Source organism: Perna viridis, chromosome 2 (genome assembly GCF_037379345.1).
Source record: "Perna viridis isolate PV_CMFRI_1.1 ecotype Kerala chromosome 2, ASM3737934v1, whole genome shotgun sequence".
NCBI classification, from domain to species: domain Eukaryota; kingdom Metazoa; phylum Mollusca; class Bivalvia; order Mytilida; family Mytilidae; genus Perna; species Perna viridis.
Window position 1 is genome coordinate 41,899,459 of NC_142446.1, and position 24,282 is coordinate 41,923,740.

The following is a 24,282-nucleotide window of genomic DNA, read 5'->3' on the forward strand; positions in this document are numbered from 1 at the left end:
TTGTTCGAAGACTTGGCATATTTTGTTCTGATATTCACTGAAAATTGTTTTATATTCATGAGTGATCTTATAACTTTGATGTTCTGCAAGTTAGTATGTATGTATGTAAACTCCTTGGGGAACGACAAAAGGTTTTTTGAATTTTCTGAAAATTATCATTTTTTGATAGATCTTGCATGGTCACTAAAAACACTCGACAAAGAATTGCATGATTATCTATAAATAAAAAAAAATATTAATTATTCAAATAAACCGCATTCTTCACATCATCATGGTATTACTTATGAATAAGATAAGAGAATAATTATTTATCCCATACGATTTATAGAATCGTACTGGAGTTAGCCAATAGCGGGATGATGACGCTTTTTTATTTCAAGTTAAGATTTTAAAAAATAAAATAAGTAGGACTTGATGTCTTAAATGCAATAAACAAGTGGCTAGCTAAGCCTGAGGAATGTAATTTATTCGAGTAATACCAACTACTAAAAGAATTGTTTCACAATGTCAAAAAAAAAAAAAACCAAAAAAAAAAAAAAAAAAACCAAACAAACAAAAACAAAAACAAAAAACAAGAACAAAAACAAAAACAAAAACAAAAACAAAAACAAAAATGGGCACACTTTCAATCTTACTATACAGCCAGTTAGCTATGTTTAGTTCATCCGGTACAGGTTTGGAAAGAATAATTAAAACGGTATCATAGCATGGCCAAAACAACTTTAAACAACTTTGGTAGGGCACTAGAAAAGTCAGTCATCCCCAGGAATCTAATATCACCATTCGATTTATTACAATGTGTTTTGTAAAACTTAAATTATCAAAGTCAGTTCAAATAACAAAAAAATTGTTTGAACAATGAAAGTGAATTTCTAAAGAAGAAATTCCTGAAGTATCGTAACAAATAGTTCCCAAGAGGGGCTTTTCCGTCCTATTTATAAATTAATCAGTTTCTAATTTCTGATTCAAATGAAATCGCTCAATATAAATGCTAGAATTGTATCCACCCATATAACACAAATAGTCAATCTTACAACAATGATAGTTCGTGGGCAAGAACTTTACAATGAATAATGATTATTGTTATTCTCCACTGAAAACGTCAGGGTTCTTATTGTACTTAAAACCTGACGTCGTACAAACTAACTCATTGTTAACACAAGTATCGGTCCGATGAGCTATAATTCGATTTGTTTGTTTGTTTGTTTGTTTGTTTGTTTTTTTTGCCACATAAAGACACTTAAGTAGCAGTTGTTTGTAATGATAACGATGCAATCTCAAACAAAATATTGTTTTGAAATGCAGGTTTTTCATTGAAAAAAGGCACTTACACTGGTTCTTATCGAAGTTTGAGATTTCCTTCATTTTTTTTAGAAACATCCATCGTCTTTTCACTTATTAACAGTCATGGAAGAGATACCAGATCTTTATAAATGTTATAAACTATTATTCTAAATGATTTCCTAAAACATGAGGTATAGCAGAGACAATTAGTCAGTCTGCAAGTGTTAAACATTGACTTGACCATGCAGCTAAGGGATGAATAATAAAAAAGACGTCTGACCACATATATATAACACTCTAAAAAATTCGTTCTGGGCTCTTATGTTATGTTATTTTTGGAAGTACAAAAAATAATTGTACAACGGCTTGAGCAAATGTGGTAGACTTTAAATAAACCAAAGTGAACCTTCACAGACATTTGTCGATAGTCTTCTATAGAGCACTATAAGTTCAAAGCAAGTACACAAAAAGCAATAAGCAGTTTAATCTCTGAACAAATATTCGTGAAAACTCTATTTGTCTTCTTGTTTTGGTAGGCTACCTGTAAATGGTTAACCATAAATCACTCACAAACTTCCATGTTGTGATGCAGCTGGAATCAAATAGTCTTAAACTGGGTTACTACTGCAGCATCTTCATTTCATATCAATTAAAAAATATACAGAAAAGGGGGTAAACAAAGCAAGAACTCATAGCAGATGAGTGCTACATTAATAACTGGTTAACCATCAATCTCTCATAAGAGACGCAGAAGTTTATTAATAATTTACCCAGATCAAATACAAATAGACATAAATAGAGTTAACAGTAAATGGAATCGGGATATCTTTAAACCGTCTTCTTTCTCAAGTGATCAACACTTCATTGAAAATTGAAAATTAGCTTACTGTTAATAAAATATTCCCATAACTTTAGATAATGATCAGTTCTTAGTAATGCTGTTCGAACTTATATTCTGAATCGTAGCTAAGTATCGTTGATTAAAAATGATTTTTAAAAGTCACATTGAAAAGGTTGATCATTCTAAAACTATGCTATAAAACTAATAACTATAAGTTTTAAATAAATTATAGAACAAAAAACACCTGCAGAAAAATTAAAGAAAGGGCGGGGAAATACTGATGATACATTGTAGCTTACCATAAGCTAAATTGGTATAATTTTTAGAAGACTGAAGGCATCAACTCATTTGCACGATAAATGATATGAAGATTGGTAGATTCAAGAATTCAGGTTTAGTGATCGGAGTAAACATAGATAACACCAAAATTTGGGTAAAAATCTGTGGAACATCTACTAGATTTTAAACTTTTCTTTTTTACAAAAGGAGGGGTTCCCTCAAAATCCAACATTGTATGGATTCAGTTTAGCCATTCGTTCGATCAAAAATTAATAATACCGTTAGAAACTATATCTCGGTGTCCTAGTTTTCAATTTATGGCATCACCATTCAATAAAAATACATTTCAAAATACTTCCATCCTTTTACTGGCGTCTATTGTGATTCATTTTTCTATCGAATAGAAACTCAAAAAGCAAATCAATTTATTGCTTATAAGGCCAAATATCCTGTATCTTTACGTTGACAAAAAAGAATTCACACAATACACCTGTCTCCCATTCAACGGAATATATCTTATTCACTTTTAATAATGAACAATTCCGTTTGTAGATATCTAGGGCAATATAAGACAAATTCTACCAATGTTCATTTATTTACTTTGAAACGCTTGGGAAATGTATGACATGGTGAAACGTATTGGTTCCAGACTATGTTTAGTATATCATTTTAAGAGTTTTTTTACCGTCATTGTAATTTTTGATTCAGAAAAGAGGTTTATATAGTGTAGATATGAGTTTAAAATAAAAATGATCTAAAAGCGTCGCCACCGCAGTGCAAATATATCATTAACTTAATGCAGTATATTTAGAAAAAAATATCACATTGTATTGCCAAAACATGAACAAGAAATTAAAAACGAATAACCGTTAAGGTCATATGACGTATCACAGATAAATTGAAGAATCATAGTTGTGTACCGTCCACGTGCATGTAACACACATGGTTTTTATCTAGCATTTTAGACTAAAACCGTCTAAAATCTAGTATAAAATCATAAAAGATTAAATAAATCTACATCTTTGGAAGATTAAAATATAATCCTAAACACATACGAGAAAGATAAAAATTTAATCTAGCATATTAGCGTATTTGAATGTAGATAATATCTGTTTTGATTTATTATCGTTCTTGAACACAATGATATCGGAAGACACATACACACACACACATTCACACACACACCACTAAGATAGACCATTCCTAATAATTTTGTACATAGGTTTTCTCAAAGATGACAATGTATGAAAAACCTAGGTTACCGAAATTATTTCAAGATAATTGATTCTTAATGATGGTATTTAAAAAAACATTACATATATGGATTTTATTGGGATATTCACAATCAAAAAGTTAATAAATTTTTCTAAAAAATTACATCAAGTACTCTTATCTAACATTCTTTCATATTTCCAAAAAAAAAAAAAAAATAATAATAATAATTTAAATTTATGTTTGGAATTTCACCATTACTTTTTTTTAACATTTATGTCAAAACTTCAAATGCTATTAGTTAATTGAATATACATATATGTTGGCACGATTTTGCATGATGACAGAACAGAATGTTCAATGAAATGGTATGATCTACCTTAAACAAAAAATAATCATCCCCCACATAAGGGGGTTTCTCCAAGATGTATGGGATTTAAATGTTTACGCGCTTTACCTTTTTAGGGTACTACACTAATGATTATGAATTCGTTACATTTAATTTTAGGAAAGTACGCCAAAATATTTAAAAATTTCATGCAGGTCTACTAATATGAATTGGCAGCATTGTGGTGTTAATATTCTATGTAATATGCCATCGAAGCTTGATAATACGGTAGAGACGTCAAATGTGATATAATTGATGCTGCATAAAAAGTATACCTGTAAACTTGACCTAACCCCTGGATTATATTCTGTCACATGACAAAAGGTCGGCACATTCCGATTTCGAAAAAAAAAAAACAGCATTGACTCCATTTAAGACCTACAAAATCCTTAGCAGGCATTTCAGGAAGTGTTTTTCACAATCTATAACTAAAAAGCGAATCTTTATCTTTTTTTTCTTTTTCAGCAGTTTAAGTTACACAAATATATATTCGGACACCTTATAGTCTTTATAACCTGACGGTACGACAATGACGTGATCGAATACTCTTATTTCAAAAAGAAAATTGAATCATTTAGCGTATGATAGAGTAAACAAATAGCATGAAACAAAGTTTCATGAAAGCAAATAAACGAGTACTAAAAGTTCTTATACCAGGTATTCTTTAACTAAAATAATAATTACCACACTATAAAAACCAACACCTTTTCTTGAATTACTTTGTTTTAAAAGCATCGCTGCAGTCTTCTAAGGCATGTGACAAATAGGGGTAACAACAATCGAACACTAATCCCATTCATAATCAAGTCAAGTCCAAAATAAATATGACAAAATAGATATTACACCATCGGAGCAGCTGGTACCGTAATGGCCCTGACATGGTACAAGCACTTCAGACGAAAATGTTTTGCAGCGCGTTAAACCTCCTTCTTTCATTGCGGCGTGACTATACAAGTGGTGATTAAAACGCATTTGCATGCTATTGTCATTATCGATAAATCAGCGGTCGCATCAGCACAAAGAACATTTTACAAAAACTAATCATTACTCAGTTTTAGAAGAAAATGAGTATTTTTCAACTAGGGACTGATATCTAAAAATAATTTTGTAAAAGACCTTTTAAGACGCATCCCTCATAATCCTGATTCAGGAGTCTGTTGCGCAGATATTTATGGAGTTCAAGGAAATCAGAATAGTTAGTACTTGCTCAAGCGTATATTACACCAGAATAAGTGAATGAATATCTAATAGATCCACAAATATCTCTACTGTTATTTCTTCACTTTGCACTGCCATCGGGTTATTTAACTTAACGTTTGTGCTTCAACTGTTTGGTAAGACTTTATCAGTCACATTCAGTTGTTACCAAATATCGGTTTAAATATTTTGTATGTTTGAGTTGCCATTGCTTTAGATTTTTCGCACGTTCCTTTTTCTGTTTTGTAAAATCTATTTTGTTTGTATTTTGGATTAGATATTTTGATCCATGAAAAAACTAATATGCCTCTTATTTTTCCAGTACACACGAGTTCACCCCCCCCCCAATTTTGGGTCAGGTAGTACCTGTGTATAATGTTGTTTTGGGGCCAGCTGTAGCCTGCCCTGTGGCTCGAGGGTTTCCACGCCGTTTCATCGAAGACCCATTGATTGCCTTGAGCTAGCATTTTTTACCTGGTGGGGTTGTTGTCTCTGACATATTCGCCATATCTATTCTGGTGATATTTAACCTGCCCGTCTCTGCATGTATGTTGATTTTTGTCTTTCTGGTTGTTTGTCTATGTCAGTTTATGTGTTATCGGACGCGTTTTTGCCTTAGGAATTAACTCTTTAATATTTCCGTTTTTGTAAACAGTGCAGTATTTTGACTTTTCTTGATTTTATGCAATACAAGTATTTTATCGAAAAGTCTTGCTTTATTCGAAGTACAGAAAAAACAGAGATTAATTAATTGAAATTATCGCGAAATCATTAATGCAATGAAACCTAATAAGAATTATCCACAGGAAAAACATTTAAATAACGGATGATGTTCCGTTGCCATCGGAATAATTATTTTTCGTTTTCCAGGAAACTATGTATCACCATCGTGTCGGTCTATTTTTGTCACAATTTTCAATAAATTATTTAAAAATTCAATATGCTGAACAACCGATTGTTTACTACTTTTGTCTGTTGTTATATTACTTCATATAACATTAGAATTTGATATGTCCTATCATGTTACATTATTCGACCTTTTAGTGAATTTTACAGCAACAGTCCAATTTAAATTTTGAATAAGTTCATGTTTTTTATATATAAAAAGCATGATACAAATAATCGATTTAAGCCATATTGCTCGGTGATTAGATTCTCTCCTATGAAATAATAATTACGGAGTGGAATTAAATATTAAATTTTCATTATGGCTTTACTCCTGTGAATAGACTTTTTCAGAATAGTAATAATAGATTAGAGGGAAAGTATCAGATAGCTTTAAGATGACGAAATCTACTTTACCTCATTAGCTTATTTTCGTGTTTTTTGTCTTAAGTATTTATATGTCATTGTGTTGTATTTTGTTGTCTACACTGTGCCTATTTTTACGTTTCTGCCTTTATTTCGATTCCGATATCTCTTCGTTGTTCTTGTATTCCTGGCGTCGAATTCACAAAAAGTCGTGTGATATTGATAGTAAATTATGACGTCACAATGCTATTTTTTGTTATGACATCATTACTTACTCTTACGACTTTTTGTGAATTCAACGCCTGTTTCAATGCTTTACTTTATATTCACTAATATTTCAAGATTATTTGTTGTTAAAACACAATTAGAACTTACTTTCCCTAAACCCTTTAATCATTATCAACATATTTACAGCCAATTATTTTAAAAAGAGTAATCAAGGGAACCAGGGTTATAGCAGTAATCAAAAGAATGTAATCCAGGGACAAAAACCAGACATGGAAAACAGACATGCACAACAAAGAACATAAAGTAACTAAAATCATACATATAAAGTAACAAAAGAAAATGAACAATTCGGACTCCGCTAGCATGGACCAGGTGCACCGGTAGGGTAAGCGTCCTCTGCTTTTCTAGAAAACCCGCCGAGTTATTTTAAAATCATGAAAGTAGCTTCCTCTTTTGCTTAATTTGACAAAACGAGTGAAATTAAAATAAACAGATATAGTTTGACTCATTTTTAAAGAAAGAGCTTTGAATTTCAACATTGAGTATCTTTTCTTTCTTAATTCTTTGATCCAAAGACAAATAATGAACAATAAATTTTCTTATTCAAACAAAATTTTTAATGGTTGAATCTTTGATGTTATGCATATATTGTGATAAATTGATTTAAAACATTCAACACTCTTTTAAATGTATAACTGATGTCGTTTGGAAGCGGGTCTCTTGGAAGTATAGAGTGACTTCACGTTTGTCTCGTTTTAATTTGTACTATATTTAGTTTAAATCTTTTTAAGGAATCAGTGCATAATAAGCTTTCAGATCCGGTGACAACACATGTTCTTTTAAAATAAACCTGCATGTCGATTAATGATTATGTATTTTTTCATTATGCATTACAAATATTTAGGAAAAAATAACATTTATATTTTGTTTCTGAACATCTATAAATATAATTTTCTAAACTCTTTCGGCATGTTATATAAAGTTTCATCTGTAAGCGTTTAATTGTTTAAAATTGAAATTGGAACAGGAAGTCTTTCAAAGAATTTTTATGGGCATTTATCATGCCTTTTATAAGAAAATATCTATAAGTACAATTCCGTATTACAACTGCTTCAAATAACATTTAGTGAAAGTGTTGACTTTCCAGTAAAATAGGTGTTTAAAGTAAGGCCAGTAATAAAATCTGTTACATAACATTACCTTCTCAACCTACTATTTACCTAGTTTCAAAACATTCCACTTAACATAATGGACGCAATTGAGTGTTTTTTTTAAACTTGCCAGAGATTTTAAAATATAAATGATATATTTGATGAAATTGTTCCTTATTATAAAGCACATCTGATTTTTATTTTCGCGATGGCGTGATCGCTGCGAGATTTTGGGTTCAATCCCCTGCCAAGTCAAACCAAAGACTTTAAAATTGATAGTCAGTTCATATTCATCTGCCATGCACTCTGTATGTATGAAATAGAGTAACGTCTGGTTGGTTTGGCGTAACGTGTTTGAGTAGTGGGACATGCTTACTTGTGGACTGTCCCGTCTCTAAACAAGTACTGTAAAAATACTTTAAAGCTTGTCAAACTGGTATAAAGCGTGTATTCGATTGATCAAGCGTTCTCGTCCTAAAATGAATGAATTATCTGCCATCTGAATTTTTGTAAACGCTCGGTGAAACAAAATGATAACTATAGTGCCTGTCCATGTTAAAATAAGCATAAAGCTCGGCATTCAGGAATTATTTCTTAATTAGACGTAAAGTCAGCATCAGTCAATTAAAACAATTAAACAATCGATCTATCAATCAACCAATTAATCAAGCAATCAATCGATTAATCAAAATTAACATATACAACGCAGTCATGATGACTAGGCTTTATCAGTGGAAAAGGCTTTTGTATTCTGATAAACTTATCTTCGATTTATTCTAATTCTCTGCTGAATTAACAGAGTTTGTAACATTGAAAAAAATAAGCCTAAATAAAATTAGGCAAAAACACAGCCTATTTACGTAAAATACCTATTACATGATAGATCAGGATTGTGTGATATGGACACACACGGCGTATATCAATATCCTTTATGACAGTATTTTCCTCCATAGTTTGGTTAACCACCGAACATTTAAAATATCGAACATCTGACAATATAGAAATGAAGATGATTCTGCATATCTCTACTTTAGAGTAATTGTTGCACTGTGATAGGATATTGAAAGGGCACCGTTACCAAGGTCAATAGAATCACGCGCTTCATGAATGTGATTATACAGGAATTCCAAAGCTTTTGAATTATATTTGATTAAAGTCATTCCAGAAATAATCAACAAGGTGTAGACTTGCATTGTTCACATAATGATAACGCCCCTTCTACCACCACATTAACCGGTTCATTATAAAATACCAATACATAAGAAAAGAAAATACACCTTTTAAGACTATAAAGTACCCCATACCATGAACTCTGAGTTCTTCAATGTCATATGAATTCTTACATATTTACAATTCGATAGGATTATACCACTGAAAGTGCGCCATACTTTGTCGAAGGATTCAATACAGACGTGATATTGATAGATATAATCAATTCAGTCACTGCTTTTAAGGTACAGATTTAACGGAACTGTCTGTGATTATTTCCATACATCTAATATGCAATATGGAATTTCCAACATTCTAGATAATAGCAAATGTAATCTAGTCTCTACAACCAGCAAAATGAATTAGTGAAGTCCGATAACGTATCGCATACGTCAGATTGACATTCAACGCATGACGTATGAGGCCTATACTTGATCAAACGAACCTCGATTAATATATTTGCTAAATTTTTTAGCACGATGTCAATAAATCGACCCGATAATGTAAAGATAAACGAAATCCAATCGCTTGATAAAAAATCTTAAATATCTAAATCGATGTTCGCACGCCACGTTCAAAAAGGAAACACCATCCATAGACTATGGTTTTGTTTAGACTTCTGAGTCGTCAATTAATTTTCCAAACGGGTCTAAAAAGTTTCGAGACGTCAATTAAGTTTTCAAAAGGTCGAAGCTTTACGAGTAAGAAGTTATTTAGTTATATACCTAATCGATTGATAGCCTTGTTTTACCAACAGGAAAATTTTATAAAGCGTAATCAAGGGAACCAAGGTTATAGCGGTAACCGAAAGAATGTAATCCAGGGACAAAGACCAGACATGGAAAACAGACATACACAACAAAGAACATAAAATAACTAAAATCATACATACAAAGTAACAAAAATAAATGAGCAACTCGGACTCCACTACAAAACTGGGAGCATGGACCAGGTGCACCGGTAGGGTAAGCGTCCTCTGCTTTTCTAGAAACACCCGCCGAGTTGCTCATTTAAAGTCAAGTCCGGGGTAGACAAACGAGGAAAGGAAAACCATGACCCGTTGAATAAATCAGTTTTCATGGTGCTGATGGATACACCATAACGATCCACGAGAGTTCATAACGACCATAAAATTTCTGTAGTGATATTTGGAAGATGAAAAAAAGTTTAATAATGCATTAACACACAACCCCCCTAAAAAAACAAAAACAAAAACCAAAAACAAAAACAAAAAACAAAACAAAACAAAACAAAAAGAGTTAAATAAATATATAAATAAATTAAATACAAAACAAAAATATTTCTGAATAAGAACAAAAGAAGGGTAAGTTTTGACAAGAACCAAATAAAACATAAAAAGTAGGAACGTGGGAGATCAAGGGAATTAGGATTTAAACGGTAATCAGTAGAACATGGTCCAAGGATATCGACTTTATGAAGAATTAAGAAACACACAACAAAGAACGTGAAAACACGAATCATAACTTAAGTGCGCAATTAAGAAACCTTTTCCAGCTGCTTGTAAAAATATTAAAGATATCAAATGAGTAAGTTTTGTATAATCAAATATTACATTTGTGGGATTCAAGTCGTATACATACGCCTAAATCATAATTAGGTTTTTCATGGTAAACTATTACCCTACACTCATAGAAATTGTATTTCTCTTCGAAATTGAGACTTAAATGCAAAATAGCAGGGACGATTATGTTTTCTTCTTTGATATGCGCAATTTTGAACTTGCATATCGCTTTTATGCATATAATGCATTTTTATGTCTGATGTTATCTATACAGAGGCATATAAGATGCATATGTCAGTGTCAAATTAAAAAAAAGAAGTTTGTTTCCTCTATTTAGGGAATTTCGAAATGTCAGTTTTACTATTTGAATGCTTATTGATAAAACAGATTTAAAAGAAAATCTTTTTATGCGTGTACCGCATTAACCTTTTATAATCAAATCAATTTTCTCCGATATCTAAATAAAACCATATTATTCTGGAGTCCCTTATCACTTTTATGACCAATATGCATGTGGAATAAACATTTACTGTTCAGATGTTTTGCCTTTTATCATATTCACGTTCAATGCTATACGGCAATTCATGCCTGATTAAATTGGCTATGTCATCGATGTGAGATTGCCTTAAAACGTCACAATGAAAATTTTGTATGACGTAGCTGATTTTCTGTCTACGTTTTTTAAGAATTAATAACTTTATTTCCATATTCAGAAATCCCATTAGGTGTATCCAATTCCATGTATCATGGATTTTATATGTTGTACAGATTAATATCTGAAACTATGTAGATATTTCACAAGTTCAAGGATTTTCCTATATCGACATTCACGAATGTCTAATGCTATTGAAATAAATGGGTATCACAAAGATGTTTTATGTTCGAATTTTTCAAAGATGGGCGTTTAAGTTTTATTTAGTGGAGTCCGAGTTGCTCATTTGCTTGTGTTACTTGGTATATATTATTTTAGTTACTTCATGTTCTTTGTTGTGTATGTCTGTTTTCCATGTCTGGTCTTTGTCCCTGGATTTCATTCTTTTGATTACCGCTATAACCTTGGTTCCTTTGATTATTCTTTAAACAAAGCAATATTAATAAATAATTAATTATGAGGTTTTTCCTATACTATCTCTTTTCCGTTTTTCCAAGTCTTGACTGATTATTTGTATTAAACGAAAACGATAAATAGAATTGTAGAAATCAATTGAATTAAAGAGATAGCATTATCTCGCCTTTTTTAGTCAGTGCATTTCTTCTTCAATTGGGACAGTTTTAATTTAAATGTAATGAGATTGCCAGACATATTGTTAAATATTCATAACACATTATAATTAAAGTGTAGTAATCTTCAGACTTGCTTTTCATTCCTGTTATTGAAGTGTCTGATCTAGGCTAGAATTTTAAATTCTTCAAAACATGCTGTAGGTCTTATAGTCGCAAGTGGTATAGACTTCGCAGTGTCCGAAGCAATGAAATTATGTATAAAATGATTACCATGCCATTGGAGTTTGGTGTATGAACAATTGACTTTCGACCAATGATGTTACAATATCTTCCTTTTAACCAGTCAGTCATTCTTGTGTAAGCTTTTCATTCAATTAAATAGCAGTTGATTATAACGCTTCTTGTTTTAGCCATTAGACAATTGATGCGGTACAATTAAATTTGTGATTCAATGTCAACATTTTAAGAATTTGTGCTTTTACTTTTTACAACTGTATTTTTCATGCACCACCGAGTGCATGCATATACTTTAATGTAAAAAAAATAACGTATTTGTTTTCATTCGTTCGTTAAATTGAAACACGCATCTTCTAGTGAAAACGTGACACTTTGTCCCAAGAAATAGCGTTATAATTGCCCTATTATGTCGAAACGGAAGTGCATGCAATTATGAATAATACGCTGAAATGATCTGCAAACATACTTGAATAATGTCTGCAGCAAAAAAAAAAAAAAACTTAAAATGTGGTAAAATGTTGTCCAAAATATTTTATGGTCTTGTTTGACATAATTTTTTCGCTATCAATTGGATACACATATTTGGACATGGAAGTACGTGAGACTGACTAATTATTATTTTTTTTTTTTGGGAGGGGGACTGTCATCAGACTATACTTTAACTATTTATTTGGTTTGTTTAAAGGAGAACGTACCAGTTTTTTTTTTAAATACAAAATTATACAGTATTTCAAAAATGTAGAAAGTAATTATAATGCAATAAAAACAGGTGAAAAATTTGTTTAACTAAAATTATTAATAAAGATCAATCAACAGACACAATGCAATTTAGTATGACACAGTGAACAACTCTTGAAGGCACATGGTAACCTTTAGTTGCTTTTAAAAAAGAAAATTTCTGTAAATCATTTGTTGTTGCTTTAGTAATTGTACAACGCAAAACAATGTGGATCTGTCAAGGTACACATAAGTCCATATCAAAATTCACACAGACTACTAAATCAACAAGTTTATACCATATCTACAATGGAACTACCATACTTAGCACTTTCGCCGACCTCAGATACGAAAAAAACCATAACTCATTGGTGTACCTTATTATTTCACAAAAATAACCGTTTCATCTTTATTTTAATTAGAATACTATCCTCGCATTGAACTATTGTTTTATTTTCACATGATATTGATTTTGATGTCAGGCTATGTATATATAATTTAGCAAAGAAAGTATATGAAGAAAGTTCATATTTAGGCGCGGACACAGCCTGAATTTGAATATGAATTGTTTGTTCAAGGTTTCATTCAAATCTGATGATTAAAACAAACAAGGGTAATTAAAATGAATATAATAAGTATATATAAGAAAGAAATGAATTTATATGTATAAGTGTGTCCGTTTCCAAGAAGTATACATGAAGCCTGCAATAAAAAAATATGAATCCACTGTCCTACGGAAAAGAATTGAATTGACAAACACTCTTTGAAATCCAATACTTTAGACATGATTTACTTCTTGGTCGGATAAATTAAGAATTTAAAATACCCAGTGGCATTAATAGCTTTTGAGATGTCATGTATTTGCATCTCAAAGCAATGTTGCTTTTTGCCTTAACATTGGCCCTTACTTTATACGTTTCATCACAATTGCTATATGAATATATAAAGTTTTGATAAATTTGTTTCATTCCCCGAAAGAAACCCCTGGAGAACTCATCAGATACAAAAAATACTGCTTTATTTCATGATGGGAGATATTTATTTGAAAGTAAGATGATACGATAACTGCCTAAGTATACGTTAGTGGTATTATAGAAGTCATGGAGAAAAGCCTTATTGCAAACATAGCATTTTGGGTTTGCGTACAGAATTGAAAAAAACTCGAATGACTTGCAACTTGCTAACAGTTAACCCAAAAGAAAAAAAATATCTAAAATTGGATTAATATCACTTATAATGACATTTTAGAACCATTGATTTGAACCCCCTGGACAGTTTTATATACGATTGATATTCACTTGGAAGTGATATACGATTGATTGCAATCGGTTAGATTAGATTATAAGGCAGTTAACACATCCGCTTCTCGGCGTTTACTGTAAAGGTAACTCTGAGAAAGTTGGTCTAATTTGTATGGTTAATAATTAGGGCTTCTCTTTATTGAAGGTCTTTCGGCTGAATCAGTCAATAAGTAGTTAAAGAATTTGACAACTTCAAACTGTCTATTCTCAATTAAAATACGACAAAGTATTCATTTTGATGTTGAATATCGATTTGTCATTGATCATTACTATGATGCAGATCTTTCTGTCTTCTATATGATATTTGTTCTTGTCATGTGATCTTTTTATTTAAAATTATTATCAAGTTTTTTTTCATGAAAATTGGTTTTGAAGTTATTCTTTTTAGTAAAAATTGACCAATAAGAATTGAATAAAAAAATCGCTGTTTTTATTATAAAGTATAAAAACAATAAAATGTGTTATCTTTTATGGTCTTTTGTCAAATAAATATTTTCTTAAAGAAATAGTAATGCTTGCATTCGTTTTTTCTTTCTGAAGTTTTTTTTATAATCTTAACAATATACATTGTCTTTGGAACAAGGATACATTTGTATTACACATAAAAATTCGTATTCTAATGTTAATAACTGGCGTTATTGCATGAAACGTACCAGTTTTCTCTTAGTTTCGGATAAGCCTATTTGTAATGTTATTTGTATCGGAAGTCGGAATCTACCAAGACTACTGCAAATGACAATTAATTAACCTGGTTTCATCGTTAAGGTTTCCTGGCTCCCTTGTTATCTTATGTCGCGTATTTGCATCACATTTTACAACAAACAACCTCGTTTACGTGGTTACCAAAGAAATAAAAAAGAACTGTTAGTTGACTTTAGCCTGAAAACCACTTCTGATATTGTAATAAACAAACAAGGGCAAGAACTTCAGTGAAACAGACCTCACACCGACAAGATAAGAACATGGATAAATTGGAGACTGTCAGTCAAATATAGTTTATCCAAATTTTTCAAGTGCTTGATAAATATTGACTCAAACTCCAAGCCATTTCTGAAATGAAATTAATAATGAATTGTCGAATTTATATGATATTGGATAGGAATCGCATATCAACAAGTGTGGCCATTTTGTCAAAGACAGTTACTATTTTTGTGTTTTCATATTTATCAATCAATTAGCGAACATGTTTGACTTGCGGTTATAGCACTGTGGGTACGACTTGTCTCAGTTTTAATGTACTTACTATATAACTCGGGGCTTTCATCCATGTTTCAACTCCGAACATTATGCTTTTCTTCCTTACTAGCTTGAGGACCATCCGAGGAGACTGTATACATGATACTATCCATATGTAATTATGTACTTGAATCGAAAGTGACACACATCTCTAATAGACTATGGTTTTAGAATTTGTACTCGTATACTCGTGTAAAACGATATTCAAGTTCTATTCTATATTTGAAATGAAGATTCAAAGCTTTGATTTAAATGATCTGTCCTTGCGGTAGCATACGCGCATTTCTAAGAAAAGGGTGACATTTGTTTCAATCGAGAAGACACAGAGATATGTTTCCAATGTCCTGTGCAGACATATAGTCTCTATATCATTTTTCTTGCACCTCAAATTTCATGAAGAGTCAATCACTTGCACTGAGGTACATTTCAAAGCTTTATCACCTGCACTGAGGTATCTTTCTAAGGTTTAACTCATATGCTGAGGTATATTTCATAGCTTTAACACATGCGCTGAGGTATATTTCAAAGCTTTCATACCTGCACTGAGGTATATTTCAAAGCTTTAACACTTCTGTCATGATCTGTACTTAAGCCCACTACTTTAAATAAGTCGATAAAAGTCGGTTGATTGATTTAATTGATTGATTGATTGTTGGGGTATAACGTCCGAGCAGCAATATTTCAGCTATAATCAGATGATGAACATGAAAGGGATGATACAATGAACATGAAATGATGATGAAATGAAAAAAAGGGATGTGACAAGGATAATAGGGTCGACAAATTTTGATTGCCACTAGAAAAAGGGACGACAAAAAATAAACTTACAATCTAATTTTTCCTATTTCATTCTTTTAATTGCAATTTGAAATTAAACATGGTTTACATATCAGGCAAAACCCACGAATAAAAAAAAATAATTACCAGTAGTTCTTTTTATGTTCAATATTCTAGCTAAATAATCAAAAGTATAATTTTAAAAGTTTATTCCATAAGCCACATACATTGTAACTAATTACCATGCAACTTTATTCGGGAGCAAAATTAGCTAAGACGGAACCAGAGCGATGGCGACAAGAGTTAAAGAGTATAATCAAAATAGCGTCGCAAGAAAGAAAAACAACAGTCATGTACTAATCAATTGTATGAATTACAGAATAAATCCTAAAAACAATGAAGAAACTGGTCAGTAGAACCTTGACACTTAAAGACTTATACTTCGACAACAAAGATAAATTAAATTAAATATATGAAACTGGAAGGGTCAGACATCGGTACTACAGTTGTGAATTTGAAGTATGCACTACTTATTATTAAAAATTAACAATATCACGTCAATAAATCCTGAACACACTGACATTACAATTGATCGCCCAGATGTAAATGGAATTGTTACGACAGCCTAACCTTCCCAAATAAACCAATAATGGCATAAAATCAAGCACCGAAACCATATTTTGATATTAAAAACCAAACATTTAGAAGGATCAGACCTCTGAAAGAATTTGCAAAATTTATGTCTAGACACACATAGGAACACATCTTGGCTTGGTACAACCAGTAAACTATGTATATCACTGACGCCAAACTGTTATAGTGTTTGTTTCTTACCATCATCGAAAATGGATGTGGAAGCAAATACTTTATTTTGATTTGCCTGAAGGTTGAAGAGTGTAAAATCGACGAGCATAAACTAGAATTTATGATGATAATCCTGTAAAACGATAGGCTAGGATAGGTAAAAATTGATTTTCAATAAACTGTGATAAATGGTGTTTACTTCATGCTGGCATTAGCAAGGAATTTTTCTTTTATTCTATCTAAATACATATCCGAGGTGTTTCAGTAAGAGTAGATTATATAAACCTAATTAAGTAGAAAATAACCTAGCTTTTGACTTAACATTCATACCGTTTTTATATATGTTATTTAGTTATTTTTTTCTTTTATATGAAACCTTAGAAATAAAATAAAATCTCAAGGGGAATGATCGATTGCATCGTACAAAAATAGCTTCCGTATAATCATTTCAGTAGAAAAAAAGGACCGAAGCTCCTTTCAACCATTTGCAGATGTTCCTAGTATTTGGTAGAGTCGGGGATACTTAAGTAGTACTCAAGCTTAGAATCATGCAAAGTGTGATACATGGTTGGAAAACCTACATACTTTTATTTTTGATGTTTCGTTTAAAAAGTTATAGTAAACAGAAATTAACATGCGGCTTTTTATATAACCCATGTTCTTACGAGATATAAATGATATGAAAAATATTGTAGAATTCCAAATTAAGGGAAACAGCTTTGTAAATGACAATAAAATACAATAGAAACTATTGGATTTTTTATCTGAATTGTCTCCTAAGAGCAGACTGATTGGAATGAATAATTATACAGCTCATCATAAAGACCTATAAAGCAACTTTATAACAAAAATAAAACGCGTAGCCTTTTTTATAGCAGTATCACATGTTACAAAATTTGCATGATTCATACTAAGACTGCTACTTAACTAGTTTCTTTTGATTACATCTGTATCCATCGTGTCCCGTTTCATGAGGTTTCTTCTGCAAAAGAGAAAAAAAATCGTTTAATGATGAATTTTATTTTTAGTGTCTTGCTATGACTGTCTTACTATAAAGTTACCACTGGTTGTAGAAGGACATTCGTTTTAAAAAAAAAATATGCGTAAATGGTTTTAAAGCCTTTGTTTCAAGTTAATGTTTATTTCGCAAAATTATTGCAAAAATGGTCTAAATTGTATATGATTCCAGCCATTTCTTTGTTGTTGAAAAAATGATGATACTTGTTATCATAAATTCTCATTAGACAAAAACGATGGTTGATCCATCTGTATATTCATTGATAATGTTTTTTTTGTTTGTTTGTTGGGGTTTAACGTCCGAGCAGCAATATTTCAGCTATACTCAGACGATGAACATGAAATGGATGATAAAATGAACATGAAATGAAAAGATCCACAAAACTTTCACTATCACTTGATCCTTCAGGCCATCCTTGTAAAGTTGTACATGAATAAATTCGATTATTTTTACTTCCCGCAAATGATAATCGATGTATCTTGTACTGTCTTAATCTCCAGTTTTACCCATATGTTTTGATTAAAACAAATTAAAGGATATTAACTTAACCAATACTAGTGTACCTTTCGTTTCCCAGAGACAGATGCAGAGGTGATAAAAGCGAAATGTCTAAAGCAGTGTTCCTAAAATATTATTTTTTATGATTAGCAATTTCTAGTATATTGACTTTGAATTATCTGTTTTCATTCTCGAAAATGCATGTGGCCATCCTTACAACTAGTTCAAATATCATAAGACCTTATGGTACATCTGTTTTTAATTCGTTTTGAATAATTACAGATAGCAGCTTTATTTTGGCCAATGCACGGATTATGGACTACCCGATAGTTTACTGCAACGACGGCTTTTGCAAACTAGCTGGATACAGTCGAGCGGAAGTGATGCAAAAGAGTAGCACGTGCAGTTTTATGTATGGGGAGTTAACAGACAAAGATACTGTCATAAAAATAGAGCAATCTTTTGAAGAATTGGAACAGACACAAGTTGAAGTTTTGTTGTATAAGAAAAATCGTAAGTACATTCAAATTGAATAACAAGCACAACACGACAATACATATGTTGTTCTAGTTTTTTTTCTAGGTTTCCTTTATTTGTCACAAATAGCGAGGCGCATTTTATCATAGCATCTTGTTTAGTTTGGTGACTATGATCACAATTCACAATGCGCTTTAGTATCACTTAAATACTAAAATCAAACATCGGAGAGTAAAACTAACGACAGGGTAAATAAAGAAAAAAGGACAAATATTTTATGCAAATAATCTAAGTTCTTCGTCCATATTTCGTTTAATTACACCTACCATAGTAGGTAACAGACGTAACAAGGCAAGGTCGTGAGCAAGTCTTCGCAGACTATACCAAACCAAATACAATTTCACCGATTATTTGATATTTTATATGATGTACAAAACAAAGTACACTATGAATATTAACTATGTTTAAAGAGTGAAATTTTAAAGAATGAATTGATGTTTATAAAAACATCAATTCATTGTCTAAAATTTCTCTCTATGTGCATGTGTCATAATAATACAAGTAAACTATTCAATCATGTCACGATTTTGAAAAGCCATAACTTTAATGAAATTTTCAAAGTTTGATTTTGTATCGATTTATTGCCTACCGAAACGTTTAGGCTGCAAATGAAGTAAACAAAACGACCGTTTAAACATGCCTCTAGTTCAATATCATGCAACTTAAACTTTGAATCGATGATCCAATATTTTCAAAGACGAAACGTTTCAAGGAGAGAAGTCTCGAGATATCTAGAATGTATATGTCCTTGCAAATAGAAGAAATACGTATTTCCATCTTTTTCCGTTTGCGACAATTAGCACGCCATTAATACCAGTAGTTCATATTGTCACCAGACATCGAGTCATTCATTGTCATTAAAATTATGTCAGCCATTCAAGTTATTTGTTTGATGAAAACCAGAGGGTGTTAAGCTATATTCCGATATTCAATAACAATAATTGGTTTCGCTTTGTCTTGTCTTTCCTTTCACCGGAGAGAAGGTACCATAATAAATCGGTGATTGTCACTATAACTAGTTATGATACATATTTATGATCTTTAATTAGACCACGTGTCATCAATATACAGGAAACGGAAGTAGTCTTTGGCAGCAGTTCAGACAAAATTGATAAAAAATATTTTAAAATAGATCATGCGTCAGTATCGTCTTTTTTTTTACGTTGGCCCGTTACGTCCAAGCTTCATAGCTTTTAAGTTGACGTTGACGGAAAACATGTCCTTAAACCAATTTTTATCCAGTTTTTTATGCAATTTTTCTACTATCTATACCCTTTATATATGTGTCTCGTGTGCCAAGCACTTTTTCAATCTTCACAAAACAAAATTTGTGTGTTTTGTTTTCGAACTTCTATTGATCCACAAAATTGAAGTTCCACAGCCTCTTGCAAAATATATCAAACAGTACCGGTCCTAGAAAAGTAAATCATGGCAAATCGTCATCAATCAGAAAAATGCTACTATAAGAAAAGAAACAATCATTGATTTAAAATTAAGAAAACTTTGAATTCTGAATCTTATTGAAGTTTGGTTCAGTGCTATCAAGATTACAGTTACAACCCATTAAATGCAGCGTCGAAATTGATCTATAGTTCTTTTAAAAATAAAATCAGGTGAGCATGCGGAGTAACTCATTTATCCATAGACGTTTTTCCATGTTTATTTCAACAATATTGTTTAATTTCCGAAGTAAAGCAGGGTAATTACTCGGATCCTACAGGGATTTCATTGTGTTTAAGACCCCAATCGTTTACTAGTTAAGTTACGTAGATTTTTATTTGTCTCAAAAGTAAAATTAGATCGTATATGCAACTACGTAAACGTAGATGATAGATAGCAAGAACCGTGGTTTGGGCAGACTTTTTCAGTATTTACTGGGTACAAATTTTGGTCATTTTTGTCGACGCCTGACTGATAAATGATGTATATCAATGAAAACTAACCCGATGAACTGCAAACGTTCATTGACGTCTAAGGGAAAGGTTTATCAATAAACCTTATAATGTAAAAAATAATTTCTTTATAAAAACTTAATAAGTCTGTTAAATAAATTGATTCAGAGATGACCTCTCATTGTCTTTACATACTGCATGACCACAGGCAAAAAAAACAAGTTCTATCTTTAAAAAAAAGATAGCCGACGCGGTAAAATGTTATTCTACTTAGAATATTCTACATTTCATTCAGGAAATGACACGCAATATCGATACAGTTATTTCGAACGCCACGAAATTATCAGTATTTGGCCAATCGGGAAACAGAATTGCGATCAGGTTTCTATAAAAGAGCGTCTCTAAGGTCAAAGGGTAAAAAGCGAAAATATACCGACTTAGTCGGAATAAAGCGAATGTTTGCAAAAAGGACATTGCATTTAACTTAAAAAAAAAACAACGATAAACAACAATAATGTAATTAAATATTTTCAGGAACTCCTTTGTGGCTTTTACTACATATAGCACCAATCAGGAACGAGAAGGATCAAATAGTACTATTCTTGTGCACATTCAAGGACATTACAGCACTAAAGCAACCAATAGACGAAGATGGTGGTAAAGGTACAAAGAAGCTAAGCTAAAAAATGAATTAAAAGTTGTTAGCAAATTATAGCTAAAGTAATATGTTTTGTAAAGGAAGGAAACATGCATACATATATGTAGAATTCTGTATAAAGAAGCATTCAGCGAAGTTTTCAGGAACATAATTATTGTATTCTGAACATCTTAACTAAAATTATATCGACAATTAATGTCCTAGATTTTCACTTTAGCAGAACATTCAATACTAAGAATATACTTTCATTCAATCAACGGGGGAACGTACTTTAAGCGAGACCTTCTTTCTGTTCCTTCATAGAAAAAAAGGAAATGATAGCAGATGGAATTACAAAGACTATGTACATATTTTCAACTTTTTTGTTTTTGTTTTTTTCCTTTGTTTTTCATTTTTTAATTGTCTCCTAGAAAATAATGAAAAAAAACTGCGCTTTTATAAAATTTAGCCTTTGTCGCTACTTCTGGATTTCTTTTTTGCAGGGCTTAGTAAGTTTGCTCGGCTGGCCAGATCCGTTACAAGGAACCGTTCAACTTTACTCCAGTTTTCGTCCCACATGCCAAATACAAAATTCGATAATTCTAGACCTTCTCAAATAGCGAATGTAAGTTTAAGAAGTATTAGTCTTATAGAATATCTGTATATTTGTATATTTCGTGTTATATTTTTCTGCCATTATTCTTGCCTACGCCATAAAAGCAAAACAAAGTTGGGACAATATAATGGAATGTATAATGAATAATATGCAATGTTTAAAATAATCTTATCCCAACTTGCTTTGTTTGCGTTATGCCAAATTCAAAAGCTCCAAAATACTAAGACTTCATTCCTATTATTGATCCGTTCCGTGGTTGACTTCCTTTTTAGATATTTTGGTTTTGAAAACTTGTAAAATATTCAATTTCAGATTTAGATTTTCCTATTCATTTTGTTGCAATATTTCTTATGAGAGGTTTCTCCTTTAAAAAAAAGCGTACAGCCAGCATACCTAAATATGCAACATTACTACGAGTGGTATTTTCAATAATCAATAATCGTAATATTTAATGTATTTTCAAGAATTATGAAGATAAATAAGACATCAGAACAGCCGTCATTATAGTACTTTTCGTACGAGTAAAAAATAATATAGTAAAGTAATAGTTCATTAAGTAAATTTGATGGTTTGGTGTGTGTTTTTATTATTATGATTTATTTATTAAAATTTCGGCTGAAAGTAAAATGAAAAGATTATTTTACGATGACAATTGAACGTATAAGATTAATATGAAAACTGATGTTTAAGTTGGTATTAATATGCTCTCAGGGGAATAAGTTCATCATGTCGAGTAGTTCTGTGGTTGATTTTGTAGTGGATAGAGGAAGACTACAGTACATTTTATATAAATTGTAGTTCCATTTTTATGCAAACGTACATTAAGATTAATTTATTACATATTTTAATAAGGTTAAGATAGTTTTCCTTTCCTCGTTTGTCTACCCCGGGGATGACTTTATATGAGCAACTCGGCGGGTGTTTCTAGAAAAGCAGAGGACGCATACCCTACCAGTGCACCTGGTCCATGCTCCCAGTTTTTAGTGGAGTCCGAGTTGCTCATTTACTTTTGTTACTTTGTAAGTATGATCTTAGTTACTTATGTTCTTTGTTGTGTATGTCTGTTTTCCATGTCAGGTCTTTGTCCCTGGATTACATTCTTTTGATTACAGCTATAACATTGGTTCCCTTGATTACTCTTTGATAATATATATTATCATCATTGTTACACAAGATTCTAAGACTTATAACTTCTTAAATGAATGGACCTTACAATAAATATATTTTGTCATCACTCATTCATACAAAACTAAGAAAACTAAGAATACCTCGTCGTTTTTTCTTGTATTGACTTGATATTTTATGGAAATATGTCACGGTTCTTTGACATTAAATGCTAGAAATATTGTGAAAAATGATGAAAACTGTCTACTCCACTCCAGTGAATAATTGACATAAACCTTATTTCTTTTATATTTCTGAAGACGTATTTTGATCCCGTTAATTACAAATGTGAATAACAACGAAACTATGTCTACTCCCTGTAAGTTAAAAAGACTAAATATATTTGATCTATTTTCACGTGTAATGTCGTGTGAAAAATAAAATATTTATGTCGACTGTATGAATTCCAGGGATAATATATCGTTCTATTTATTTTTCATAAATCTTTTCAATAGGAGTTCAGACTACTGTGAATGTATGAAGGCCAAACGCAAGCATCTGTACCGGCATACACATGTTTTCTGATCGACAAAATTAGGCTTAATTATTCTTTTAACAAATAATAGCCCGGTCTAAATATGCTCGGATAAGGCTAGATTTTGGTTTACTCAGGTTTAGAAATGATAATGAAGGAAATTTATATCATTATAAGTATAAAATTGATTTGACTTTATCAGCGCTGTTAAAATATGCTTTACATTATAAAAAGTAGACTTGGTTGCATCAAACTATTCAAGACAATTCATATGTGAAACTCGAATCAATTGCATTGATAATGATTATAAAACTTCGTAGATTAAAATGACATTTGCAGTCACAAAGACAATGAAACTCAAACGGGTGTTTCCTTTTAAACTTATGGCAGTGATCATATCCCTGATCAATATCTTTTCATTGCAACAATTTTGAACTTTAGAATAAACAGCTTATCTAGAATGAATTGTGAGTCTAAGGAAAACAAATACTTGGCATTTTTTATTATTCCCTACCAACATAGAGCATATTTTGTTCAGGTTGAAATGATTTCTGCAGTTGAGTTTTTGTACATAAACAATACAACAG

The 24,282-nt window shown here is 31.4% G+C and overlaps 1 protein-coding gene across 1 annotated transcript in view; it reads left to right on the plus strand.

Annotated features, from left to right (window-relative positions):
- Positions 1 to 24,282, plus strand: part of LOC148625133 (voltage-gated delayed rectifier potassium channel KCNH1-like) — a 47,394-nt gene that overhangs the window by 9,821 nt on the left and 13,291 nt on the right. The window contains exons 2-4 of the mRNA XM_088568441.1: positions 18,657 to 18,887; positions 21,338 to 21,466; positions 21,944 to 22,065. Of these exons, the coding sequence (XP_088424567.1) occupies positions 18,657 to 18,887; positions 21,338 to 21,466; positions 21,944 to 22,065 (482 nt within the window). The remainder of the gene's footprint in view (positions 1 to 18,656; positions 18,888 to 21,337; positions 21,467 to 21,943; positions 22,066 to 24,282) is intronic.